This window comes from Leishmania panamensis (genome assembly GCF_000755165.1).
Source record: "Leishmania panamensis strain MHOM/PA/94/PSC-1 chromosome 25 sequence".
In the NCBI taxonomy this organism is placed as follows: Eukaryota; Euglenozoa; class Kinetoplastea; order Trypanosomatida; family Trypanosomatidae; genus Leishmania; species Leishmania panamensis.
The window spans coordinates 208,868-236,295 of record NC_025871.1 but is presented as its reverse complement, the minus strand read 5'-3'; the positions used below and the strand labels follow the sequence as shown (position 1 = coordinate 236,295).

Here is a 27,428-nt window from a genome sequence, read left to right as displayed (position 1 = left end):
CTTTTGTTTCTTGCTCTCTGCTTCTCTCTAAGTCATCATTCGCTCATACTCCATCTCGCATTCGCTCTTTCTTTACCGTTTTGCGGTTAGTGGTGTACTGCGCACATCTTTTCTCCCCCTTTCTCTGCTGCTCTCTCTATCTTGGTGTACTCTATTCCTGTGCTGTTGCCGCGTTCTGCTCGGGCTAGACCCATACACTCTCCCCTCCACACCCCCCCCCCACACACACACGCTCCCCCTCTTCTAGCGCCGTCGTCATTTTTTTCCCGAGCGGCTCTCTTGTGAGTGGCACAGCCGAGCATAGGATCAACAGCGCAGACAAAAAGGTTGGACAAGTTGTACCGAGTAGAGGTTGTGTGTGTGTGTGTGTGCCCCTCTCTTTGTATTTCTGAGCGACTTGTCTTTCGGCTACCCAACTCAACATTGCGGGTGGCAGACCTAAGCAGCAGGAGCGACAACTCCGTCTTCTCTGTGCTTTCCTTGTTGGTTTCGTTTCTGTTGTTGTCTTCTGCTCTTCACTTACGCTGCATCCTACCCTCCCCGCCTGTCGCATCTCGCTTTGCACGCCTTACTCAGCTTCTTTGTTTATTCCCCCCTCCGTTCGCTTTCTCTCTTCCCCTCTTCCCCTCTTTTAGTTTCACGTCTTTGTCGATGTTCACCAGCCATTGCTCACTCCCTCTCCGCTGTCTCTGTTCTCCTTTTGTGTGTGTGCGTGTGTGTGCTTTCAAGCTACCCCACCATTATTGTTTGATATAACGAACTCGTTACATTGATGCACTGACGCCAGTCCGTGTGCTTTTCTCTTGTTGTTTGGGCATGCGTTGATCTGATTCCTTTCTGGCTTTCTTCTCTCTTCTCACGGGCTCCCGTTCTCCTTCACCTCACTACCACCACCTCGTGTGTGTGTGTGTGTGTTCTTTCTCTGGCCCTATCTCTTTCCGCTTCTGCCCTTGCACTTTTTGGATCTGTTGTTTTTCCTCTATTTTATTTTACCTAATCAACAAAAGAGTCGTGCAGAATTCTGCATACCTTTTTTTTATTTTCTTTTCCATCTTTGGTTGAGTACGTGCTTACCTTCTACTTGTCTCTCGTGGCTGTATTCTGGGGGAGGGAGGGACGCTTGCGCTCTCCTTCTCCCTCTCTTCGTGTGTACAGCTGTACGTTTGCCTCTCTGTGTTATATAGGCAATTCAAGCCTTTTTTTCTTCTTTTCGACCTTTTGCTTTGCTCGCCTTACACACACGGGCCCACGCATACAGTATACACACCATCTTTCCTTTATTTATTTATTTATTTTTCGTGCGCGCGCGTGTGGGTGTATGTATTTCCCTCTTTACCTCGCGACTCCTGTATTGGCTTTCTTTTATTCTGTTCTCTCTCCCTCACTCTCCCTCTCACTCCCCCTCTCTCTCATTGACTTTTGCTTTTCTCCTTTTGCTTGTTTGGAGCACTTAAAAGAAAAAAGAAGAAAAAAAAACACACGCGCATCACTTGTCTCCTGGCGTCTCTTTGCTTTCGTTTTCTGCCCTCCTTTCTTCACGCTTTGTGGCGTTCCCCCCCTCCCCCCTGTCCCTGCATTTCTCAGGCTACACTCGGGCGCCCGTTGATCTCTCAAGGCATACAGAGCAGGAAAGTGTGCTCGTAAACACACGCTTTCCTCAGCATCTATACTGCGGGAGACCGTTGCTGACGTTTTCTTGGTCCCGGCTATTTTCTATGATGCGGCCGGACATGACGGATTTCACGAGCAGCCTTCAGAGTGTTTCTTCCTCCACGCTGACTACCCCACAAAACGCCAAAGTCGGCTTGCCACGTCGTATGGACTTGTCTCCGCAGTCACTGCATGAGGAGGTGGAGTCCCTCCGCAGCAGCATGGGCTTCACAGCCGACTCTGGTGGGCCGTCGCCGCCTCTGCCTAGCCAGCAGCTACCCACAGACCAACCGCGGCAGCACAAAAGCGATAAGAGTCACCATACCAGCCATGAGAACAGTCCCCGCTCCCCCAACAGGTCCTGTAGCGGGGGTGCACTACTTTCTCAGTCAAGCTTACCGTTGCTGCCTCTGTTGGCCAGTGTGATGGGTTCGCACACGGAATTTTTAACTCGATTCGCCGTCCCTTCCTCCCAAACGATAAATGGGAAGGAGCATGACCAAGGCATGAGTTTCTCTTCCGCCGACGCCGCTCCATCTCCGGCACTAAACACTCTCTCGTCGCGTTTGTTGCCTGCCCTAGAAAGTGTAAGCCCTAGTGGGGTGATAGCTGAGTCACTAGTCGCATCCTCGGCGGGCAAGGACTTGTCAAGCCCCGCCCTGCGCGGCGGCTTTCTGCCTGAAAGCATTTCTCGCGTGGAGTCATCGGTGTCGTCCCTGTCACACAGCGCAGTCCGGCTGCACCGCGGCAGAGCGCGCGGTAGTCGTTCGGGCGACTGCAGCGAGGGCTCCAGTGGCATGGACGGCAACAGGAACGATGATGCGACGTCGCTGCTTCCGCTGCCACTCATTGCACAGTCGCTGACGAGCGCCTCCTCAAGTTTGCGGGGCCGCCAGCTTACCCCAGCCCTGCAGGAGCTGGGGACTTCGAATGCCCCAACTGTTTTACCGATGCTGTCCTGCTCCTCCTCACAGACCTCGATGCACCACGGAGACGAGGATCCCTGCCTTGCGCTCGCCCTGACGATTGTGGCCGATGCGTCGACAGCTGTTGGACAGCCATCGCGGTCACCGCATCCGGTGTTCCTCCCCACGAGCATGCATAAGTGTGGTGACGCCATTCCCATCGAGCCATCCAGCTCCTTCAGCTTGCCGCAGTCCTCGCGCCGTGCACCTGTCGTGGACAGGGGTTGCGATGACGATGCGGAGACGGGGGCGGACCTTCCAACCCACCTCAAGTCTAACGACCGCGGCGGCGGCACCGGCATCTTTCCTAGACCCCCGGTGTTGCTCACGGTGGAGGCGGCGCTGCTGACGCTGACAGACGATCTGATGGAGCCATGGCCCTTGCAAAATTCAACCACAATGGGGGCGGTGATGTGCGGAAGCAACCCTGCCTCTCCGAGTGCAAAAAGTACGGTTATCACACCCATCGCGAACGCCGGCTCCAGCCGCTTTGACACGTCCTTTCCCGAGAGCGTCGAGTACGCGCCTGAGATAACGTGGCCGCCAACTGGTGAGCGTTTCAGCGACCCCAAACACGGAAGTGCACAAAGCCTCGACCACGACAACTGCTCTACCGCCGCCCGCGGAGCGACATGCCAGCGGCGACCCAGCGACTCCATCGAGAACGACGACGCCGTGCACCCTAAGCGAGCAAAGTGCCGCCGGAAGAAGGGGCGGAAGGAGGGTAAGGCCAAGCGGCAGAAGAACGGCGAGACAGCGGCGGAGGGTGAGAACGGGGTGGTCGGTGAGGCGCTGAAGACGGTTGCGGTCGGGCACAAGTCGGACAGCGGTCTTGCCCGCAAGCGTGAGCGCAAGCGACAGCTGAAGCACGAGAAGATGAAGGCGATGTCGTCGGAGGAGCGGCGGCAGTACAAGGCGGAGCATCAGCGCCGGCGTGCTGCGAAGAAGGCAATGCGTTCCTTTGCAGCTGCGGACTCGTCACACATTGAGCGCAGCGATCACGCTGACATGAGCGGCAGCAGGCAGTGTCCCAGCAGCCCCCCCTCTTTCTCTTCGCTTCCTAAAGTCCTGCCCACGGTGAGTATTGTTGAGCAGCATCTCCCACTATCTTCCTCACCGGAGCTGCCTCAGCCTTCGATATTTGTTACCGCTGCGGCTGCAGCTCCTGATGCCACATCGACAAACCCGCACGCACGGCAGTCATCACCGGAGTCGCAAGTCGAGCAGAGTCTCCCAAGCCTGTCCGGCAGGACCTCTTTGGAGGATCTTGGCGCGACACTTTCACCGCACGTCCTCGCTAGCACGTGCAACGCGTCAACCAAAACGCCGGGTGACCGAGGCAGCGCCTTGCTGAATACGCTTCAAGTGCGGCGGTGCACGAGCGCCTCTGGTGGCGGCGTTCCCGTCATGCTTGGCATGGCGCTCCCAGCGAAAGGGGTATCAGGTACTCCAGCGCCGTTTCGTCGCCGCTTTTTCAGTGACAACACCGACATGACGCAGGAGCATGGCTGCAAGAACAGCTTTCTCTACCTAACCAGCAGCACTCCCGCTAAGGTGCTCGGGCAGGAAGGGCAGCTACAGGTCCACGACGCAGGCGCCGAGGGCTGCGGCCTGGAGTGCGATGCTGCACTCGAGACGGATGACGACGACGCGAATAACTACGCTCACAATGAGAAGGGTGGCCCACTGTGTAAGCAACTGATGAACGGCAGCAGCGGTGCCATCGATGTGGGTCCTGAGCGCGCTTCGATGCCCAGCAGGAGTGCGCTGAGTCCAGCCCCACACCCTCCCGCAGCCGCGGCGGGATCCGGCACGGCTGCCATTCTGGAGCTGAAGCAGGGACACGAAGTGCGGCCACGGCATCTGTTGCACTCGCCAGCGGCTGGTACCTCGCTCCCTGCCGTGCTTGCTTCCGTGGTCAACGTCAATGGTAATGTTGCTTCGGTCGCTGTAAGCGAGTTCATGTCGGTGACTGCGTCTGCTTCCGGACAGGGCATTCATCATCGTCAGGTGCCGAGCGTGGCTCTGCGATCCGACACGGAGGCAAGCCAATCCATGAGGCCATGTCAGAACCAATCACATGGGGGAGATTCGCTGACAGACGCCGCAAAGAATGAGACAGTTGCCGTGTCCGTGTCCTCCATGTTGTGCAGCTCCTTGTCCAATCGATCTCGCACCAAGGATGAGGAGAAGGCAGCGGCCGAGCCGGCAGCAAGGGGTGATGTTGGTAATGAGAGTTGTATCGCCGGGAGAAGCGCTCTAGCATCGGTGGTAGCGGCATCAGTAGAACTGGCGGCGGCGCGGAAGGCCAGGCGGAGCCCGTTCTCGTCGTGCTCCTCCTTTCGGAGTCGCAGCAGCGATGACGAGAGCGCCGAAAGCAGCACTGAGTGCAGCTACAGCAGCAGCGGTAGCCTGGTGCCGGAGGTGCTGCCGCTGGTGGAGGGCTGCAACGGGCCGCCCCCCGCGGCTGCCTTTTCCGATCTCAAGTATCGTTACTTGTGTGTGCCGCAACTTCACAGCTACGCCGAGCCGGCCATCATCCACGAGTGGAACCTCACTGAGGGCTGTTGGGGCAGAGTGGAGACGAGTGTGGTGCTCAGCACGCAGCCCTTCTCGCAGGGGTACATGCGTGCTTCCTACTACATGATCGACATGCGTCGACTCAACTGCCTCTTGGTGGCGAAGCGGTACTTGAAGTCGAACGTGAAGGACGACCAGTACTTTGACGATGTCTCAATGCACAGCATTGCAGGCCACTGGGCACGCGTCTTCAACACAATGAACCCACCGAAGAGGGTCCGCTTCGTTCCTGCGGCTGTCCTGATGCTGCCAAAGCGCAACCCGCCGCTGATACTGGCTATGGAGCCGCAGCTGACCGGCAAGTTTGTGAAGTACAATAACAACTTCGGCTACGTGCGGCGAAGAGCGCGATGGACGCCTCAGGCCTTTTCTCACTTCACGTACCACGCCAGCGAGCATGAGCTTATGGTGGTGGACATCCAAGGTGTTGACGACTACTACACCGACCCACAGATTCTCTCCCCAGACGGGGAGGGGTATGGCCGCGGAAATCTCGGCAAAGAGGGCATCCGCCGTTTCCTTGAGAGTCATAAGTGTAACGGGGTGTGTCGTGCTGTCGGCCTGCCACCGCTACATCGAAACTCCAAGGGTGTCATCACACCTCTGGCGTCGTCGGGAAGTGGCCGTAGCAGCGCCGGGCCAGGCACGCCGGCGGGAAAGGATTGGCCAAGTACAGCGGCGACTTCTTCGTCTGGGATGAAGGAGGAGCGACTCCCCCCGAAGGCCTTCATGCTCGCACGCCGCGCCTCCTCGGGGAACACGCCAGGCCACGGGCACAACGGTGTGTCGCTCAGTTCGCGGCAGCCAAACGAGGTCACCGTGAGGTTGTCGCCAGCGCCGCCACCGCGGCAGACACTGCACTCAGGCAGCGGGTTGTCGTCTCTGTCACCAGTGGTAGCGATGCCGTCTCCACTGACCCCTGGCGCCTTGCCACCCCGTGTGGGGCCGGTGCACAACTATGGTGTCAAGTACGTGCGGTGCCCGCGGCAGGCGCTTATCCGGCCGCAGAGCCAGTACTTCGTCTCCACCGCTGCAGGTGGGCTGATGTCGGTGCCGCAGCAAGGCAGCGGTGCGCCAAACGGGTACAGCAACGGCGGCTCATTGTCGGCGCTTCAAGGCTATTCGACAATAGGTGAGCAGAGCAGCGGCAATGTGGGCGGATCGCCAGCCAACGGGAGCGCTGGCACGCCTAAAGGCATGGCTTGTATTGGCGGCCATGGCGGTGCGAGTCCCTCTCCACAAGGATCGGTGATGATGGCGGTGCCACTGCTGCGTCCGCCGGCGGGCGGGCGGCTCGGATACGCCGGATGCCAGCCTAACACCAACCCGGACGGACTCTACCTCTTGGCGGCGCAGAAGAGCGGCGAGAACGTCGGCACATCGCACCAGACGCCGCACCAGACGCCGCACCTGCGGCCCAACGCCACCACCAGTATGAGCGGCGACGTGCCCAGTTTCTACCCGCACCCACCTGTGATCAGCGCTGTCGGTACCCCTACCAGAAAGTGCATCTCGCACCAGAACTCTTCCATGGCAGTGGCGTCGACGATCCAATCCACCGAAGATATGCCCATGACAAATAGGGCCGGGTCACAGCGCCACTCCTTCAGTCGCCGGCCAGTCTTCTCGGCTGTCGAGGAGATGGTGACGAGCAAGTCCAAGTCTCGCTACCAGCATCATTCACACTATTAGCACTGAAGTGAGAGTGTGCCGGTGTGTGCGCTTTCGCTCCCAGTGGCACAGCACATGGCGTTTGCTACCGCATACGATATCGACGCCGTGTTTTTTCCCCCACTTGTGTGTATGTGTGTGCGAGCTTTCTTTTTTTTCTTTGCGGCTATTGACTGCCTCCTTCTGACGAGGAAGGTGAAGACGATACGTTGGTATACTCCTCTCTCTGTATATATTATATGTGTCTGTCTGTGTTCGCGCGCGCAGTTGACGGTGACTCCTCACGTACGTATCTTCTCCCTCTTCCTGTGTTGTTTCTTTGCGTGTTCGTTCTTTATAGCTTCGCCCTTATCTCTGTCTTTCAGTCGAATCCGCCGCCCCCCCCTTCACTTTCCCCTCTGTGCATCGCCGATGCTCACCCCCCCTCCGCCCCCCTCTCTCTTCTAGAGAGAGCGAGACATTCAGGTATATGAGAACGTGAACACACACGCACACATACAGAAAGTGCACCCATGAGCCGGCGCCATGTGCATATCACTGACGCAACGTTGACGAAGCCATTCGGAACCCTGCCTTTTCACCCCTCCTTTTCTCTCTCCCTGTTCTCCTCACTGATGTTGATTGGGTGGGCGTATACCGCCTCCCCTCAACTTCCTCGACTTCTTCGTTCCTCTTCTTGTTTCGCGCGCGCTCTCTCTGTGTGTGTGTGTGTCTGCCGTTCACGTTCTTCCCCCCTCCTTCTCTCTCTCCGTCTTTTTTTGATGTTTGTTTTGGTGTTCGTGTAGGCGTGTATCAAATCCCTTCTCGAGTCCGTCTCGTGCACGCACACACGTGCGTCAGCCCATCTACCTCCCCCCCCCACACACACGCACACACCATCACGCTTTTTTTTTCTGCGTCTGGGTCGGTCGTGTCTTTTTTTTGTTGAACTGTGTAACGGCATTCTTTGCCCGCCACTGACAGCGGTGGTGCTGTGTTTTCCGATATTCAGCCCCACGAGGTCGAGGGCTCACTCTCAGCCTGCAGCGCGGCAAACACCCCCTCCCCCAAAAAACAATAAAAAACGGCGATAGGGACGGCCTGAGCAACACTGGAAGCTCCGCTGTTGGTCGCACCGGTGCTCCCCTTGTGCCGTGGAGTTAAAGTAGTAGCTCAGCTGGATAGGAAGCGCGGGAAAGAAGATGGCATATGTATGGCAGCGCTGATACGCGAATGGGGAGGAACGCTGAAGAATGGAATGAGGACACATGTAGCCATGTGCTTGACTCCCTCCTTTCTTCTCTGCTATCCCCGCCACTTCTCTGTTTCCATGTGTCCTACGTGTCCGTACGACTTACTTCCCCCACACCCTAATGCCACACTACCTCGCCCCTTTCTTCTTCGTGCTGCCTCTCTCCTCTTGCCTTTGCCCCCCCCCCCTTTTCACTCTTTTCCATAAAACGCGCCATCGCATATACAAAGCTGCGTAAGCTTCACACTCTGCTCTACCCTTCTCTTTTTCTTCTGTGCACTCTGTTTCGTTATCTACTTTCCTTGCTTTCCCACTCTTGTATCTTCGACGAAGCTGTTCACCGACCTCGCCCCCTCCCCTCCCTATCCCCCTCACTCTGGAGCGCTTCTCTGCACCTCTGTCTACCTCTTTGTTTTAGAGAGTCCCACTTTCAACGCGCGCGCGCTCTTCCACAGACGGGCAGAGGCTTTTTTTGTTGTGGTTGTGGTTGTGGTTGCGGCTGATTTTCCTCCCTCTTTTCTCTGCTTGTGTGCCAGTGCAGTTGGGCGATCATCAGTTTCTTGTACGCACTCTCTCTCTCTCTTCTTGTACCGCTGCAGCTCCTCTTACCTACTCAAAGCCCCCCCATTTACCCCCCCCTCCCTCCCTCTCTCTCTCTTTCCCTGCCGCACTTTATTGTTGCTCTTCTTATGCTCTCCCGCTGTCTTGTTACCGCTCATCACGCCTTGCCAACCCCCCTTCGCTGTCGAGCGCTCACGTACCTGTGCGCGTGTCTGCTTACCACACACGCACACACGCATATCCCTCAACATTCACAGAGCGGTGAGAGGGAAAGGAAAGGGCTTTTACCCAGGACAAGGCCAGTGCTCTAAAAGACCGCGAAACGAAGGCGAAGAACGAACCCACACGCCGGCGCAGTCTCAGAGAGTGAGGCCCACAGGCGTCTACAGAGGTTTATCTTCTCTTTATGGAAGTATAGAGGTGAAATAAGCCTCTTCCTATCTGCAACAGCTTGATCGAGACGGTACATTTTTTTGTGTCTTCGCTGTCTTTCTCTCTCGTTCTCTGTGCGTGTGTGCGTGTGCTTGTGCGTCGGAAGCGCATCTGCATCGCGTGGGCTCTCGCCGAACAGGACGCCTCTCCCTTTTAAGCGGGTTGAACTCACTACTCGTCTTAGCTATCCAGAGCACATTATTTATACAGGCAGCTGCATTCTCCCTTCTTTCATTCCTTACCCACATACACACGCATCTCCGCGCGGACATCCGCAGGGTCGAGGTTTACCATCACTGCCGCTTAAACAGGGAACTGAGAGGATGAACTTCACACAGCAGCTGTGGTCTGTGAAGGAGTGGGGCCGGGTGATGGTCAGCAGAAGCGAGTACGTCACACTTGTGCACGAGGCGACCAACGATGAAAAGTGGGGGCCAACGGGGCCGCAGATGGATGCTGTGTGCAACGCTTACACCCGCGGCAGCTCCGAGATCCTGAACGAGCTGCGCAACCGTCTCAACAACCGCAACAAATCGTGGCGGCCTTGCTACAAGTCACTGCTTGTGATTGACTACCTCGCCCGAAACGTTGATGGGCGTTACCTGCCGGAGATCTGCGCCTTGGTGCCCCTCATGCGCTCCATCTCCACTAGTTTCTACTACACCAATCCTAAGGGCGTTGATCACGGCGTGTCGGTGCGGGAGCGGGCGAAGAAGCTCGCGGACCTGCTCAGTGATGGCCTGCAGCTGCGTGAGGAGCGCGCTGTAGCGGCGAATACAAGAGAGAAGCTCTCCCGCAACGCCCATGATTGCGGCGGCCCGAACATCGACCCCTACGGTGGCGCGTACAGCGGTGGGTATCGCGAAAACCACGAGCGTGACAATTACGGTGGCTACGGCAGCGCCCCCCGCCAGGCCTATGACTCGTACCGCCCCTCCCCCCCTCCCGCCCCGGTGCTGGCCCGCCCGCTCAGTAAGGAGGAGCAGGAGCGGTGCGATATGGGGTTGGCGCTGCGCATGCAGCGTGATGAGGAGCGGCGCAGCGGGATTTCGGCCGCGCAGCTGGAGGAAATGTACGCAAACAGCGCTCGCCAGAACAAACACGAGGCAGAGCCCCACAGGGTAACCGCGGAGGAAGACGACGAGAGACTTGCCAGGCGACTCCAGCATGAAGAGGAGGAGCGGGCGCGGTCCCAGGGCCTATCACTGCCGACGCTCAACTCGAGCAAGCCATCCACCACGCCAGTAAGGCCCCCCTCGCCCAAGGTGACTCCTTCCGCGGAGCTGGAGAAACCCAGCCAGCCTGAGGCGAAAGTGCTGGACGATCTCTTCACTCCTCCCCCCGTCGCTCCACCCGCTGCCGCTGCCGCTGCCCCTACCCCTGCCCCTGCCCCTGTTACGCCTGCGGACCCCTTCGATGCCTTCCTCAACGCCAGCCTGGTATCTGCACCACCGCAGCAGAGCCCGTTGGTTCATCAACAGCAGCAGGTCCTCCCTCAGCAGAATGCATGGGGGCACCCCCAGGCACCCAGTGGCGCTTGGGGTGCACCACAGCTGCAGCAGCAGCAGCAGCAGCCGCCGCAGCAGCCCAGCCTGTGGGGACAATTTTCCAGCGCTCCACCAAGCAATTCATGGGCGCAACCTCAGCCGCAGCAGTCGAACTCATGGGGCCAATTTCAGCAGGGGCTCTCACAGCAGCAGCCCATGGGCAATAGCAATAGCGCTAGCACGTGGGGTCAACCTCCTACACTGCAGACACGGGACCCGTGGGGCCAGTCGCAGGAGTCACCGCTGCCGCCGCAGTCAAGCTCATGGGGCCAGCTCCAGCAGCAGCCTCAGTTGGGTAGTTGGAACCAGGTATCTGCACCAGCGCAGCAGCTGCCCGACTTGTCGAACCGGCCACAGGAAGCTACCACGACGACGACTCATAACACCACCAACAACGCGGGTAACTTGGATATGTGGGGGGCGTTGGACCAGTTCGCCAACCAACGCCACAAATGAGAGAGAGAGCAACGCATCTCGAGTGTGTTTTCTCTTCGGTTCCCTATCACTCTGGCGTTTACTGTCACACACACCGACCCACCAACCCATATATATATATATATATATATATGTGTGTGTGTGTGTTTGTGTGTGTGTGGGTGTGTGTGGGTGTGTATGCTGCTCTTGATGATGAGCTCTTGGTGCCTGTTGTTGCCTATTCCCACTATTGCGTCTTTCTGTCCTTCTCTGCCGATACGTGTGTGTGCAGCGCCGCTCTCCCCCCTCTTCCCCCAATTATTTCGGTGCTCACCGTGGGCCATCTGAGATACAGCGCGGCTTTCTCTGTGCGTATTTCTGAAAAGGGTCATAGGAGCTGAAGAAAAAGGTCGAAGGAAAACACGCAGGACGCACGGGTGTGTGGGTGGTTGATTGGGTGTGGAAAGAGCGGGGCCAGGGACGAGTGTGCGCCAAGTGGAAGGCTCGCAAAGGGATACCGAATGCCCACGCGACGTGTCTCCAGATGAACGCCACTCACATGCTCGTCGTCGTAATCCACAGCGGTGGTTATAGCCTGGGCTGCAGTCTGAACGCTTCTTTTCTTCATTTTTTTGCTACCGAATTCTCTCTTTCTCTCTTTCGTATGGCTATCTTTCCTAGTGCACTGTAACGATTGTGTGGGGTCCGCTGTGCTTGTGCGCGCGTGTGTGCTTGTGTGTCTCTGTGAGGGCAGCATTTCTCGCACACCCTCTCTACCGCTACCACTGCTTCCTTCCCCTCCCCTCTGTCTCTCAGTATGTGTGCCTGAAGTTCCATTGATGCTCGGTGGGTTTCATGTTTGTGTGTACTTTCCTTTGTGTCGGTTTCTCGGCTGATGGTTGTGAGAAGTGTGTGTGTGTGTGTGCTGTGGCGTCACCATTGCTGCGTGTGTTCATTGTTGAAGGGTATTACTGGTAACGTACTATTGTGTTGTATCGTCGTCGCTGGTTGCCAGTCTACGCTTTTTTTTCTCTGTGGCGTTGTCTGTGAAGATGCCAGTGACGTTGTGTGTGTGTGTGAAAGTTTGTCTGTGTTGTGGGCCTGAGTTGGTATTCTACTCATCTATCGCTGTTACGCCTCTTTTCTGTTTGTCTGTCTTGCAGTCTTGCAATACTCCGTCGCTCTCTCCTCAGCCCCCAAAAGCCTACACGCTGACACGCAGGTGAATCAGGGAGTGAAATAAACACGTCTCTTTTCATTCCTTCCGACTTTACAGTGTGCGGCTTACTGCCTCAACTGCGCATCGAGGTGAGCGGAGTGTCTGCATTTATGGGCTGATGCATGTCCATTGACGAGCCACATACACACACTGACGTGCACGCCCACGCACCAGGTGTCCGGCGCTGCAGCCCCCGACTCTCACAGATGCGCACCCACACGCACAACCCCCTTTCTGCAAGATGGGGAAGACGATGAACTGCACCGATCTCTCTCCAGAATGTGCCGAGCACACGCATGCCAATCAGAGAACGTGTTTTAGCTGAATAGGACGACTTCCTCTACTACGCTTCGTTTCCCTTTAGGCTTCCACTCAGTGATGACAGGTGAGACCTCAGTACGTGCGATACAGGGTCCAGTGCCTGCTCTGTGGGGAAGCCGTGCAGCTCCTATCCTTGCTACTGCCGAGCCACCTCTGGCGGTGACGGTTCCAAGCACCTACAACGTGGGGGAAGCCAGCGGTGTATCGCTACTGATGTCGGTAGTCAGGTCCGGCATGGCGTCGTGTCGGAGCGACCTGCAACGGTGCACACGTTTGTGTCATCCATGTGATGGACAGAGTGCCTAACGTGACTCGAACGCATCGCACCCGGCCCTCGCTGCCCACTGGTGTAGGGAGCCCGCCCCCGTGGGGGATGCAGCACATGGCGGCCGGTATGATGGGAGCGGCTGTGAGCGACCCTGCAGAACAGGAAGTGGAAAGAATTTGGGACGGACCGCGCACAGGTCAGTAAATCGGCGCACTACTGTAATGCGCGCACCTGCCGCTGCTTCGCACCACGCAACCGTCCTGTGAGAGGCGGGGGAGGTAGAGTGAACGTGAGTTCATGTTGTATGCAGAATGAGCAGGTTACAAAAGGAAAGATCCACAACTCCACTGCCTGTGCTTCGCTCGCTCCCCTCTTATGAGCGCTGCTCGTCTTTGCCTGGTGGTGGCTCTGCCTCCCTCCTTCTCCCATACACATAGCCGCGCTCCACTTTATCTGTTTGCCATTTTTTAAATTTTATATTTCGTCTACGCTTCCCACCACGCGATCGCATTTTTTCCTTCTCGGTCTCTGTCTTGTTCCCGCTTCACCGCCACCATCACCGCAGTTTGCTCCTTTCTTTGGGCACGAGAGAAGCAGTGGCCCAAGGACACATCCGTAGACTGCGACTCACAGTCCGAGCCCCCGTTATCTCTCTTACTCAACCATACACGCTCTGCTCACTCGGGCCTTGGTAGACGTCTGCCCCGTCTGCGTAAGAGTTCCAAGGCCCTTGCAGGCTGACGAGTTTCAGCCCACTTCTCGGATGAAAGCCACCCCATACCCCCTTTTGCGTCTCCTTCTTGTAGCTCGTAGGACTCTGCTTCGTACAGTTCCCCGCAGTCGTAGGGGAGTCTCGGTAACAGAAGGACGGAAAGGGGAGAACGAACAAAAAAAAATGGAGACACTGAGCGCACTGCTTCAGAGGTCTTGTTGCAGCAACTCTTCTACCCTTCTCGGTGTGTTTTGATTTCCCACTTTCCTCTCTTAACCTGCGCGTGCTCTCACCAACAGCCGAGTAACGCTGCCGTTTTGGCGGTCTAACCTCCCCCCTTCCTTCCTCCGTCTGTCCCCTGTCGCTCGTTTCTCTCTGCGACTCCCCACACTTACACAGAAGCGCACACGCACACGGCCGCCATGCTGCGCCGCACTTGCGTATCTCGTGGCCACGCCACCTCGAACCTTTTCGCCCCTCCTCATTCGGGTCGCTGGTTCAACCCGCCGCACCAGTGGACGATGACCGACACGTTTGTGCCAGCCTTCTTCCTCGGTTTCTCGCCCATGGCCATCTGCGTCTACCTCTACCACGCCGCATACATGCCGCAGTACTCGCACTACCAGGAGAAGAACTACTACCTGGCCCAGGTCTACACTAAGGAGTTTATCCACAAGTACAACCGCCTAGAGCGCTGGAGGTGGTACTAAGCACGTGGGAATGGGCATTAGTTTGCTTCTGCTTGCGCTTGTGTGATGTGCACAAGGATGTATAGAGAGATGTGCTACGCATCCCTCGCTCTCTATTTCTCTGTCTGTGTTTGCCTACACTTTGTCTTGCACGTTGGCGTCCAGGCGTCTCGGGTGTGTGTGCGTATGCAGTCAAGTGGATCCCCCCAAGCTTGTGCGTCTCTCTCTCTGCGTATGAGTGGGTGCGCTTAGTTGATTGATCTTCGTAGCCTCCAAAACGTACAACAATCGAAGTAATGGAAGCAGGGGACTGTCAAGTCCGGGCGAACGCGCACAAGACGAAAAAGGGCCACCACCCACGGCGGGAGCACACGGAAGGCTTCTTCGCCCTTGTCGGTCAGCGGCCTCCTTTGTCTTACCTCTCTTCTCTCTCTCTTCGCCGCTTCTGGGACAGCTCCTCCGGCGGATACGCGTTTCATGTTTGTGGCCGTGATGTTTGTGCTCCGGGGTGCGCGTGTGCGTCTCCCTCCTCTGCCTTTTCTCTTTGACCATCATCTCCCGTTCTCCTATGCCCTACAATTCATCCTATACAAGAGCACGCTGATACACGTAGCAGTAGAGAGTGGCTCCCCTCTACCTCTTTGCTTCTCATCACCGTTTTTCCCGAAGGTTTGCTTGTGTGTGTGTGTGTGTGTGTGCGTGCGTGCCCTATCCACGATGCCATAGGCGAGTGAATTGTGCCAAACTTCCCCCCCTCTTTCGCTGGCCACGTTACTGTATTCCTTCCGCACGTCCACACGCGGCGCATTCGGTTCCAGTGCGTCGTCGGAAAGGAGCCCCTTCCGCTTGCTGTGCTGTTTGCGGAAGGGGCTGCGCCTGTGCTTGTGCCTGTGTGCGCGTTTGCTGCCATGAGTCTGGACTGCGAGGGGGACGGGGCCCCATGTGTGGAGTGCGGCGAGTTCGACTTCTTGCCGTACGCATGCCTGCGGTGTGGCGGCACGTTTTGCGCGGCGCACACGATTTGTCACCACATTCCGGGACACGCTGCGCTCACCGCTGCTGGTGTGGCATCAGCGTTGCCACTCAGCGAAGCTCAGGGCGATGCTGAGGTGTCAAAGGCTGCCCCGCTATGCATGCCTTTGCAAGGGGTATCGTCGACACTCACCGAAGCTGACGCGACACCAACATCAAGCGCGCTCTTTGATCGACAGCAGCATCGATGCGCTGTTTGTCAGTCGGTGCTGTGCGCTCTGGCGCCATGTCCTCAGTGCGGGGACTGCTATTGCGCAGCTCACCGCTTTCATGGCCACGAAGACATCACATCGAAAAAGTGGCAGCAGCTGCGAGCAAATCCGCGCGCCGTCTTCTTCGGACAGCGGGGCAACAACAGTACCACGACCGTCGATCCCATCGCTGCGTTGTGCTCTACGTTCACGTCAGCACACCCTCTCGTGCTCGCGCCTGTCGGATATCGTAGCCGCCGGATGTCTGCGCTGGCCCTCATCGTCGCACCTGCCACCGCTGTAGCGATGGCCTTTACGGGCACCCCAATGAGTGGTAGCGAAGGGTCCCCCTATACTATCGGCGTCTGCAGCTTGATTGTAGCGACGGAGATGTCGGTGGGTCAGCTATGCGATCGACTCGTGGGGTTTCTGCGAGATGCATGGATACCCGTCATGGAACAGGAACAGGATAGCGAGGCAGCCGGTTCGGTGGCGTCGCTGGGGTGGTCGGAGTGGGTCTCCTCAGCGCCCTCGTCCTTGCTCAGTGTGGTTCCCGCTGTCCCCACCCCTGATAGTACGGCAGCTGTCGGGTCAGCATGGCGCCGTGTGCCAGCGCTGTCGCTGGTGCAGCTCCCGGCCGATGTTATTCTACGGAAGGCACCAATAGTGAGTGCGACGGTGTTATTGCGCCTCGCCGATACCACCACGGCAGAGTGCACGGCGCCGGAGGCGGATGTGGCTCTACGACGTTTCATGACAACAATCCTGTACGGGAAGGCCGCTACCTCCTCAACGACTGCTCCGTGGACGTCTGCAATGGCCTCCGCTCACCGCGATGATCGCGTCAAGGCGCTCGCCACGCGCCTCTATCTTCAGCAGCAGCTGCTCTGCCGTGCCACGGAAGACGCTCATGAAAGCACTGCCGCCAGCGCAGATGTGACATCGGACAAAGCAGAAGGGCGGAGTGCTCAGCTGCTAGAGGGTCGTACTGGGGCCTCTGTGCAGGGGATAGGGACGGTGGTAGAGCTGACACCCGACGCTGAGGGTGATATTACTCCATCACCCACTACCGTCTCCGATGCGGCTGACAGCACGAAGCCTTTGCCGGTCGTGGCAGTGTGGCCGTTCCGACACGCTCCACCGCTGAACAACTTCAACTTTTTCAACTCTAAGCTGAATCCGTGCGGCATTGCTGCAATTCGCCCTGCTGCCGCCCCGCGCGTTGTCGTGGCGGTCTTCGTCGTGGATGCCACCCTACCGGTGGCAGTGATGCCCATGTGCATTGCGGTTGGCCACAACTGGCCACTTGCTCGTGTAGTCGATCGCATTCGCGAGGAAGTGGGAGAGCAGCAACTCGCGCAGCACCGTGACGCCAGGGCAGCGCTCAATACGTTCTCTGTGCATCATCTTGGCAACGGCAGCGGCGCCTCCTCCGCAGCGGCGGGTATTGCGAGAGAGCCAGTCTGCTTATGGAGTGGCTATGCGCAGCCCTTCACCTCGTCCACTCCGGTGACGCTGCAAAGTGCGGATGTACTGCTGCTGTGCCCCGCGGATTCGCCTGGTGCCGAGGTGGCGCTGAGGGAAGAGCTGCAAAGACTTCGGGGTTTGACGGGAAAAGCGAAGGCGGCGCTCAAAGCAGATCAAGTGAAGAAGTGCACTGTTATGTGAAGCGCATACATGCCCGCACACACCTGCACACATTATCAGCTCTGTTAGCTCACAGCCCGTCCCGTCGTTTGTATGTCTCTCTCTCTGGGTGTATGTGTGCGTTCTGAGACGAGGGCAGCGATGCCATCTCAACACAGGAACAACGATTCAGCGCGAGTGCATACGAGAGAGAATGGGAGAGGCAGAGGAGGAACAAGAAGAAAACAAGCGCGACACCCTCTCGGAGCCAAGTGCACGGATGCACGCGTGCATGTGCGTGTGTGTCTGCACGGGGGGGGGGGGGAGTCTTCGCGCTTAGCGGGATGCCTCGCCGCCTTGCCCACTCTTTGACGTACTTCTGCACGCACCTCTACTCGTTTTACTTCTCTCTGTCTGCCTGCGTCCTTCTTTCCTGGCCCTACTCTGGTTTCTACTGTCGCACACCTCGCTCACTGAACCTGCGTCTCGGTATCTCTCTCTCTCTCTCTGTGTGTGTGTCAGGGAGTCAACGCTGAGCGTTGTCGGCATAAGTGCCTTGGTCATGTCCGAGGCTGTCGTGCGCGCAGAGCGGGAGCTGTACGCGTACGTGGTGGCACTACAGAATGCACTACAGGTCGCAGCTGAGGATGCTATGCCGCAAAGCCTATGGGATGGCACCGGGGAGGAAGACGGCGTACTCGGCAACACTGTGGCGGATGAGAATCATCAAGGCGGAATACCCGACACCTTGATTCAACAGGTAGAGCGTGAGACGGCACTTGAGCGGCGCCGCATTCAAGAGCTTCTGCACCGGCAGCTGGCTCCACAGCGAGCTGCCCTCTGTGCGTCCATTGTGCAACTCGGTGGTGGTCAGGATGCTTCCGGGAACATCATCGATGTCCCGGTAGCGGTGCTCGACCAGGAGATCGCAGCCGCGGCTACGGAAAGCGCAGAGCTGGGCCGGCGCATGGTGGAGCTGTACGACGAGGCGGCGTGGCTCGCCGCGCGAATCGAGGCGGAGGTGATGGGCAAGTCGGTGCCATCCCTGTAGCGAATCTCATCCCCTCTCCTGTCGGGTAGCACAACCGAGCGTAAAGGGTGCGCTGAATGTGTGCGCTTCTCAAAGAGAGGGGGATGGGAACTACATGAGCACTGCCGCTGCATCTGCCGGGCTGTTGCGATTCCTCTCACTCTTTTCGGTGTCTCTGAAAAGGGTGCCGAAATCGGCTGCTCTATCCACATCCACGTAAGCAACAGAGGAAGAGGTGAGATGCGCTCCGATTATGCGCCTCTGCTCGTGCACATTTCCCTACCCGCTCTTAACGCTTCATGTCTTGCCGCAGGCTGTGCCTTACCGAGCGTGAGGATAGGTGGAAATAGAAGCCAGGACTCCATCAAGGCTTCGTAGTGCAGGGAGCGGAGGAATAGTAAAAGAACCGAGCATGGCACTGGCGCAGAGGGCAGTAATCACCATCTGCTGTTGTCCTCACCCTTCGTCACGTCTATGCAAGTAGAGAGGCACATCCACACATTCTCGCACTCGCACTCGTCTGCACGGGTGCGTCGTGCATTTTTGTGAAGTTTTTCTCCTTTGTGCTCTTCGCTGCTGCTGAATCCCCCCCTCTCTCTCTCTTCCCCTTATTCTGCTCCTGTTCGTCATCGCGCGCGAACTCCCACAACGATGGGGGGGGAGCCGAGAAAAAGGAACGGGTCTACTCATATCACCACCACCGCCTCTTACAGGCAAGCAACGCAAGCACAGTTTGCCGCTTCTTTTCGTGTCGTCCCCCCTCTCTCTCGTGCGCAAGGTCAAGCGTGGCTGGTACATGCGGGATGCGCGCCTGTCGAATACTGCGCCGCGGCCACATGGACGTAGAGCCATGGATGGGGGTGAGTTGCTACCCCGTAGGACCTTTGCTGGTCGGCGGCGTCCCGACCATTCGCGCCGGCTACGACCACTTTAAGTTCATGCGTCCACAAGCGCCACTACGGGCTGTGAGGTTGGATAAGCCTCTGCCACCGGTGCTCTTCAACCGCATGGACCAGATTGTCCTTATCGAAAACGCGCTCGCCCTCCAGCGGACGGAAAATCAGATTACAGTCGCGCTGTCGCAGCTGGCGCTCGGCATCCGCAATGCGGAGAACTTTCTTGAGAAGCATCTCATGAACAAGGAGGTGCGGCCGTCAATTCATACGTTGTGGTTCCACGAGGGCGGCCTGCGCGAGCACCCTCATGTGTTATCCGGCCTGGCGGCTCACCACTTAGTGCCACTCTTCAGTCTGATTAGCTACGACGTGGAGCGGGGCAAGATGACTGTTTTCCAAGCGGAGGAGCTGTACGAGGAGCTCATGGACTGCTCAGTGGCTCAGCCGAAGATTGTGCAGCGGGAGCTGGCGAACCAGATGGTGCGTGCTTATTGCCTGAACGATGACTATGACAAGGCAATCCGCGTGGTGGATGAGATGTGGACCAAACGTATCCGCCGCACCTTTGTCACCTATGCCCCACTCTTCCGCATGATTCGCGCGAGGCGGGATGTGGCGCAGCAGATCAAACTGCTGAATTACATGTACAAGACAGAAGGTGGCCGACTGCCAAAGTTTCTCTATATTGACCTACCGCGGATGCTGTACATGCTTGGCGTGTTTGCCCGCTACAACTGGATCCCGATCAACGTCTGCTTCACCGTTGTATGCACGGCGCTGACGTTGCAATACACAAACTACGCAAAGTGGTAGCTTCTCGTGTGCGTGTGCGTGTGTGTGTGTGTATGCGTAGTGACACTGCGGCTGCAAATCTGAGCCACGGCTCGCGTTGCTCTTTCCCCCCACTCTTCCCTGCTCGTAGTTGTGATGGACGGTTGGTGGAGGGTTTGGTGCTGTTGGTGCTTCTAGGTGCAAGTCCTACCTCATGACCGCCTACGCACACACTGAAGGAGCGAAAGAAACCCAAAGAAATCCAATAAAATTTTAACACCGCGGAAGGGATGGTGACGTGGAGGGTGGACCAAGGCAACGCTGCACACCTTGAAAATCAAGCTCTGAGCGGATACGTCTCTCGTGTTCCCTCCCTTTCTTTCATCTTTTCGCGCCTCTTGTGCGCCAACTGGCATTGCTGCTCACCGTTTTACCTGAACGCTCTTTCCACGAACACCGAGCATCACTGCAGCGGGTGCGAGCGTTGCTTTTTCGTTTGCCAGAGGTTCTTTTCATGGGTGAGTGTGCATATGTGTCTCTCCTTGCCCATCTCCCTCGTCCTCTTCCGCTCCACATGCCCACACACGCGCACAGACGTCTGTGCGCGTGTGTAAATCTTAGTCACGTTCATTCTCTCCTTTTATCTTCTCTGCCGACTGCACATTGGACCTCCGCTTTCTTGCTCTCGTATGCGGTGTACAGGCTGCACCGACGCTCCTTCACCTACGCGATCTTCACCGCCACCTCACTAGCTTAGTGCCATACAGACACACCGATACACACGCATCCCCTCATCTTCAACGAGCACAAGGAGAGCGAGTGTGAGACCGAAAAACAAGCAAGCAACGGAAAAGAGACTGTAGACGAGAGGGAGCACGAGCGCCACACACGGAGAGGGCAAAGCAGGAGCATATCACGGTGACAGAGAGGGTCATCCTTGCAGGTGCCGCCACGAGTTACGAGCCTCGAGTCGCCGTCATCTATCACTCCGTGTAAGCGTGTGTGCCCATGTAGGCGTGTAGTTCTGTGCTTGGCCGACGCTTGGCTACCAAAAGCCCCTTCTGCCTTTTCTCTTCGCGTCTCTTTTCTGCCAGTGTGGGTCGCAACGTCCATCTCTCTCACTGGGCGTGTTGTAGCTGCGCGCATCTTTCACCACCTTTCGCTGTCTACCTTGGCAGGTCTGTGAGCGGAATTACGACCAATACTCTTTTCCTTCGCTCTCGCTCCATCTAGAGTGTGTGCCAGCCATGTCGTCTCGCTCATCACACTACAGCGCCAAGTCGCTCTCCTCCTCAGCGGGGGAGTCGATGGTGACGAGCCACAGCACTGGGTCCTCGAGCCGCCACCGTCGCACTGGCACCGTCGGTATTCATGAGTCACGCGCGCCACCCATGAAAATGACCGCGACAGAGCGCCTGCAGCACGTCCGAAACTCCATTACGCGGCTCAAGTACGTTTGTGAGAGGCAACACCACACCGCCGCGCTTGATCAGGCGGCTGAGGCCTCCGTCATGTTGTTCTTCGAACGGCTCCGCAAGAAGCTGCCGAGGATCGAGTTCAGCCGTAGCCATATCGGCACCCCAGAGACCGGCGGCCCGCGACATCTGCAGTACATTCTGAAAGAGGTGAGGCAACTCATGAGTACAGCGCAGGAGGTGGTGCGCGACACCGCGAACGCCTCCGCGACGGCTACTGCCATTTATGAGGGCATGCAGCACCATCATGTGCAGGAGGCCATGGCGGAGCTGGAGGAGCTGTCCGTCCTCCTGGCAGAGCACCCCAGCGAGCAGCCGAGTCGCGTTAACATCGATCTCTTGGCGGACCTTGTCGCGCTCCACATCGACGAGTTCGACGCCTTCATGGCGCTGCGCGTCGAGGCGTTCGTGAAGGAAATGCAAAACGAGGGCGCCTTCTTCACCGGCCCGGTCATGACGGATGCCTCTCAGAAGGCTACACCGATCGGCGTGTGCTCGGCGGTGCTTCTGGACGTCGCGGTTGGCGTGCGGCCAGGGCACTCCGCTAGCATTGTGCTCGACCATGCGCGGCATAACATCAAAAAGGTTGAGAACCGTCTGCATGCTGCAGACATTGCGCTGCAAGACTGCCAGCCAGTAGGCAAGGCTACGGCTGTAGAGCAGCAAAGAGAGCAGGCGGAGGTGCAGCGTCGCGAGCTCACGATCATGAAGGAGCGCATCAGTTATGCCCTTCGCGAGTTGGACTGCGTTCAGCGAACATGGCGGGAGGAGGAGCAGAGCATCTTCACTCGTGCCACCTCCGGTAGCCACGACCTGGTGGTGCTTATGCAGACAAAACACCTGCGCGAGGCGGAGGTGGTCGAGGAGGTACAGCTGCTGCACGACAAGACAATTCACGCTTGTCTGCCCTTCGCCACCCCGCAGTATCACCGCCGCTACGGCGAGACGTACGGCCAGCCTTGCCACATCCGCCTCGGCTTCCACTTCCTGCCGGACGAGAACACTGCAGCCGAGCTGGCCGCCGCTTCTGGATCGACCAGCGCCGCATCGCCGTCCTCGCTCATACTGCGCACCCTCTCCACGGAGTACTTTGCGCTGATGCGTCAGCTGCGCGTCGCTCCTGCCGACTACGACACCTACGACTACCTTGTGCCGAGCAAGGAGCAGTTTTGGGTGAACTTTGCAAGCTTCCCGGAGATGGTGAAGGGAGCTCGCTGCGCGCTGCGTAACGTCGACGCCCGCCTCGACCACTTTCGCGCGCTGGAGGAGCAGAAGGAGGTGGGCGGCTACTTCATCATGAACGGCGGTGAGCGCATTCTGCGTGCGTTGCTCATGCAGCGCTGCAATGTTCCCATCAATATCTTCCGTGAGCGGTTCGCCACCCAGGGCCCACACTTCTCCGCCAAGGCCGTCGTCATTCGCTGCAAGCGGCCAAGCGGGCTGACGGCGCAGAACTACTTCTACTACACCACTCAGGGAGAGGTGATCTTCTCCTTTGCGCGAAAGGTGGTGTGGCATCTGCCGGTGCCGCTGCTTCTCAGCGCTATGAGTACGCAGAGCGTGTCGGCGGTGGAGCTGCAGCGGCTGCTGACAATTGGCATGCCAGAGGGCAGCCACGCCGCCCGTGTCGAGGCGCTCCTCCAGCACCACCGCGGCAAGCCCTACGGTGATCTGCGGCACTTTACCGACTACATCACCGTTCTTGGACGCATGTACCGAGAGTACCACCAGAACTCATCTACGTTTCACTTTCTGCCGCTCTACGCGAAGGGCTCGACGTGCCAGCACGACGCGTGGTATGGCATGTTCATGCTGCGGCGCCACATTCTGCCGCACCTCAACAGCTGTGATGCGGCCACGCCGGATCTTGCCCCCGGCGCCACTGCGCAGATGCTGGTGGCGTGGCTGTCGCCGGCGCTTCTTGCAGAGCTGGACCGCAAGTTCGACGCGATGATCGCCATCACTCGGCAGCTGTATCTCTTCATCGACGGCGCTGTCGAGCATCAGGGTAACGACGTTCCGGCTTATCAGGAACTCTTCACCGTTTCGCAGGTGCTAATGGGTGCCTTCGAGGTGTGCCTGAACCGATACATGCGTGGCTTTGTCTACCGCCTCGCACGCCATCTGCCTGCAGCACTCTTTCACCGCATCCTTTCCCTACGCACTCTGCCTCCCGTCGACGCCGAGGATATCGTGCGGCAGGTACGTCAATTTGCAGAATTTTGTGGCCGGCATGGCGGCAGTGACCCGCTCGATCAGCTTCGTCGTCTGCTTGTGACAGGCAACCTCAACCTCGACCGAGAAGAGGACTTCTACTGCCCGCAGACGTCTGGCTGGGTGGTCATGGCGGAGCACCTGAACTTCTACCGCTTTTTTGAGCAGCTGCGCTGCGTGCACCGTGGCAAGACGATCGCCGACATGCGCTCGAGCGAGGTGCGTAAGTATCCGTGTGAGGCGTACGGCTTTATCTGCATGGTGCAAAGCCCCGACGGCGAGGACTGTGGTGTGCTGAATCACCTGAGCATCTCGATGATCTCGTCAAACTCACCAGATGTGGCGATGACAGCGCAGCTGCGGGAGATGGTATGCAAGGCGGTGCCGAACGTACGCAGTCGCGCGACGCGCAGCTCGGTGGTGGATCAGCTTTGTGAGACAGTGCCGGTGTGGATGGAGGGCGAGTTGGTCGGCTACCTGAGCCCGACGGACGCTATGAAGGCTGCAGCAACGCTTCGCCAGCTCAAGGCACTCACGCTGCGCTCGCAGGTGCACGTGAGCGGCATCGTACGCCGCAAGGATGCGTCGCCCCTGCACACGCTGGAGGTGGTGTACGTGGCACCAGGGAGCAGGGACCCGGCGGGGTTGTACGTGTTCTACGACTGCGGCCGTCTCATGCGCCCTGTGCAGCTGCTCGAGTCGTCAGTGCGCACAGGTGCGACTCACCTCCCCTTCCCGCTTGTGTTCATTGGGACCTGGGAGCAGAGCTGGGCGGATGTCGCCGCCGTCCCAAGCGACCCCCTCGACGCCGTTGTACAGCTGAACCGCAAGTATGAGTACATGGAGCAGAACGGCACCAACTTCATTTCCCTCACCTCAGCGACCATCCCCTTCTTCGAGCACAACTGTTCGCCGCGCAACCTGTTCCAGTGCGGCCTTAGCAAGCAGTCCTCTGGAACGCAACTGCAGGCTCTGGCGTGGCGCAAGGAGGCGAAGCTGTTCCGCACCTACTGCCCGCAGCGCTACATCAGCCGCACCCTTCCCATGGACTACTACGGCCTCGACGACGTGAACCTCGGCGTCAACGCCGTGATCGCCATTCTCGCATACACCGGCTACGACATGGATGACGCCGTCATCATCAACACCACCACCACCCAGCGCGGTATGCTGACGGCTGGCGTCACGGTCGCCAAGATTGTGACCGCAGCCGGCAGAGGCTCCGACAAGGACGACGTCTTTGTGTTTCACAACTTGCTCTCCACGGGCGAGCGATTCACTGCCCAGTTGGAGGCCAATGGGCTGCCGCCGAAGAGGGCGAACGCGAGTCTAGAAGCCTTTTCCTTTGACCGAGACCACAAGTACCCTGGACTTCGGGACAACAGCGACGTGTACTGCTGCGCTAAGCGGGTGGAGCGGGTGGACCCGTTCACGAACAAGTCTATCTACGAGTACACGCGCCACCACGCCACTAAGTGGCGCCACTTCGACAAGGGCGAGGATGCGTGGGTCCAGCAGGTGATTCCGCTCGTGTACAGCGGACCGGATCCGACGTCCGTACTCATGATCTTCCGCATCCCGCGCCCACCGGCCGTAGGTGACAAGTTCTCATCCCGCCATGGCCAGAAGGGTACGCTACCGCTGCACATCAGCTCTCACGACCTGCCCTTCTCCACGACGAGCGGCATAACGCCAGACGTCATCATCAACCCTCACGCCTTTCCGTCGCGCATGACGGTCGGCATGATGCTGGAGATCATGACCGCCAAAGTCGGTGCCATCGAGGGCCGCTTCATCGATAACAGTGCGTGGTCAACGGTAGACGACCAGCCGCGAGTGGCGGAGTTGATCGGCGACGCGCTGGTCAAGGCGGGGTATAACCGCTACGGCCGCGAACACCTGATTGACGGTATCAGCGGAGAGGAGATGAAGGCGGACGTTTTCATGGGCATCTGCGGGTATCAGCGTCTGCGGCACATGGTCAGCGACAAGTGGCAAGCGCGGGCGCGTACGGACGCGCACACGTACCGAGCAGTGACCAAGACGGGGCAGCCGGTGAAGGGCCGCAAGCGCCATGGCGGTGTGCGAGTTGGGGAGATGGAGCGGGACGGCTTGCTGTCGCACGGTATTAGTGAGGTCGTCGTTGACCGCCTCCTGCACGTGTCGGACAAAACAAAGGCGTTCATCTGCCCTCGGTGCGGCAGTTTGCTCTCCCTCTACGAGCGTCACGCCACCGAGTACGGTACGTGGCGCACCTGCCGCTTTTGCGGCGCCGGCGCGGACGAGAGCACCGACTCGATCGCTATGGTGGAGATCCCACAGGTGCTGCGGCTGTGGGCGGCGGAGCTGACGAGCATTGGCATTCGCGTTGTGCTGAAGACGTCGGAGCACTCTGACTTTGTGTGAGAAAAGAAATCGCGGGGATGAAGCCCCCCTATTTCTCTCTCCCTGTCTGTACACATGGGGGGTGGGTGGGTGGGTGGTGGTGGTGGATAATGCCGGCCTTTGATGATGGTTAGGTGAGGTTGTGCGCTTCTCTTTCCCTCTTCGTCGGTAGTGTCTGCCTGTGTATGCCTAAGCAGCCTCTGAGTGGCGCTTTACTTTCTCTTCTTTTTCCACTTTGTAAAGGCGTTCTGTAAGTCGAGTTAATCAGTGCTGTGCTACGCTTTCTTCGTAATTTACCCACATGTGAAGGGGTAACAGACGCACAACACTCTCTCACGCACATATTCAGATATGGACCTCGACGCGTGGGTGAAAAAAGGGGAACATGCGGAGCTGACAAAGCGGTGGGCAAAACGTGCCATGCACACCGGCCCGTGCACCTCATTGAAAGGGAGAGGACGGCGAGGGTGCAATGGTGCGTGAGGGTGTAGTGAAAGACGCTGCTGTACATCGGGGGAGAAGATGGATGGTCATCTTTTTTTTTACCTTTGTGCCGGCACCGCACTCACCCCTCTTCGCCCCTAACTCCCCCATCTACGTCCGGCCGGTGGTCGTGCCACGCGTGGGACTCTTTGCGTTCCCATACATGCACACACGCGTGCCCCTGTTGTCGCCTTCATTTCTCTGCTTGGGCGGAGGGTGGACTAGGTTCTCTTGCTTCCCCTCCCTCCCCCACTGAGCATAGGCACCCTACCACGGTGGAAGGATCTCCTCTTGCTTTGCAATGCGCTAGTCCACGCAGTCCCTCAGTGCATGTTTTGCTGTCACCGTTCCCCCTCTCTCTGTCGATAATGTCTCTTTTCAGTACGCCTGCGCCAACGCACGTGCACACGTGACGACCTCCAGTCGACTCTTCACCCCGTACGCGATTTTCTGCTGCTCCAAAGGAAAGGAGAGAGACAGCGGAAGTGATGGAAGAGAGCAAAAAAAAAAAGGCAGGGGGAAAGTAAACATAACGTCGTGGACTTTGCGCACCATTGCGAAGGTATCGGCTTCCTCGCTCCCACCTACTAGGCCCATGCACACGTGCTGATCCACACCACCGACGAGGATAAGCAGCCCAGGTGCAGAGTCGTGGAGTGGTCCGCGTTTTTCCGTGCGCCATTGGTTGTGGTGGTGCGTCCTGAACCAACCCCCTCTCCTCAAAGACGAAGCAAAGCGCATCCCTGCCATCAACTTAACTGCCTTATCGAACAGTACCCCTCCCCGCTTTCTCACGACCTCCTTCCCTGTATTGCTGGAGAACCTACGCTGCTTCGCTTGAACCCTATCGATCTTTGTGTTTGGTTTGCCTGTGGCTACTCGTCGTGATTGTTGACTTTGCTTTCGACGAGTGTGTGTTTGTGGGCGCATTTTTCATTTTTTAATTTCTGCGGAGAGCGACGTTTGCGTCTGTTCTGCCGCTCGCTCTGTCCTTCTTGTCGGTCTTCTCCTTTGTGCACGCGTGCGTGTGTGTGTGTGTCTGTCTGTCTGTGCGGGAGTGGCAGC

At 58.0% G+C, this 27,428-nt stretch overlaps 7 protein-coding genes across 7 annotated transcripts, besides 1 other annotated feature; all 7 read left to right on the top strand.

Moving 5' to 3' along the window:
- Positions 1 to 1,715: 1,715 nt before the first annotated feature.
- LPMP_250690 (myosin heavy chain kinase c-like protein) lies at positions 1,716 to 6,887 on the top strand (the record flags this gene model as incomplete). The annotated part of the gene is made up of 1 exon (XM_010701338.1): positions 1,716 to 6,887. One exon carries the CDS (start codon positions 1,716 to 1,718, stop codon positions 6,885 to 6,887), a length of 5,172 nt encoding a protein of 1,723 aa, XP_010699640.1.
- A 2,526-nt stretch (positions 6,888 to 9,413) lies between these two features.
- LPMP_250680 (epsin, putative) lies at positions 9,414 to 11,093 on the top strand (the record flags this gene model as incomplete). Its single annotated transcript, XM_010701337.1, has 1 exon — positions 9,414 to 11,093. One exon carries the CDS (start codon positions 9,414 to 9,416, stop codon positions 11,091 to 11,093), a length of 1,680 nt encoding a protein of 559 aa, XP_010699639.1.
- A 1,567-nt stretch (positions 11,094 to 12,660) lies between these two features.
- Positions 12,661 to 13,192: a repeat region.
- Positions 13,193 to 13,993: 801 nt separating this feature from the next.
- Positions 13,994 to 14,281, top strand: LPMP_250670 (hypothetical protein; the record flags this gene model as incomplete). The annotated part of the gene is made up of 1 exon (XM_010701336.1): positions 13,994 to 14,281. One exon carries the CDS (start codon positions 13,994 to 13,996, stop codon positions 14,279 to 14,281), a length of 288 nt encoding a protein of 95 aa, XP_010699638.1.
- An 887-nt stretch (positions 14,282 to 15,168) lies between these two features.
- Positions 15,169 to 17,151, top strand: LPMP_250660 (hypothetical protein; the record flags this gene model as incomplete). The annotated part of the gene is made up of 1 exon (XM_010701335.1): positions 15,169 to 17,151. One exon carries the CDS (start codon positions 15,169 to 15,171, stop codon positions 17,149 to 17,151), a length of 1,983 nt encoding a protein of 660 aa, XP_010699637.1.
- A 520-nt stretch (positions 17,152 to 17,671) lies between these two features.
- Positions 17,672 to 18,160, top strand: LPMP_250650 (hypothetical protein; the record flags this gene model as incomplete). Its single annotated transcript, XM_010701334.1, has 1 exon — positions 17,672 to 18,160. The coding sequence occupies one exon, from the start codon at positions 17,672 to 17,674 to the stop codon at positions 18,158 to 18,160; it is 489 nt and encodes a 162-aa protein (XP_010699636.1).
- A 782-nt stretch (positions 18,161 to 18,942) lies between these two features.
- On the top strand, positions 18,943 to 19,848 carry LPMP_250640 (hypothetical protein; the record flags this gene model as incomplete). Its single annotated transcript, XM_010701333.1, has 1 exon — positions 18,943 to 19,848. The coding sequence occupies one exon, from the start codon at positions 18,943 to 18,945 to the stop codon at positions 19,846 to 19,848; it is 906 nt and encodes a 301-aa protein (XP_010699635.1).
- A 1,205-nt stretch (positions 19,849 to 21,053) lies between these two features.
- Positions 21,054 to 25,901, top strand: LPMP_250630 (RNA polymerase I second largest subunit, putative; the record flags this gene model as incomplete). Its single annotated transcript, XM_010701332.1, has 1 exon — positions 21,054 to 25,901. One exon carries the CDS (start codon positions 21,054 to 21,056, stop codon positions 25,899 to 25,901), a length of 4,848 nt encoding a protein of 1,615 aa, XP_010699634.1.
- Between the last annotated feature and the right edge of the window lie 1,527 nt (positions 25,902 to 27,428).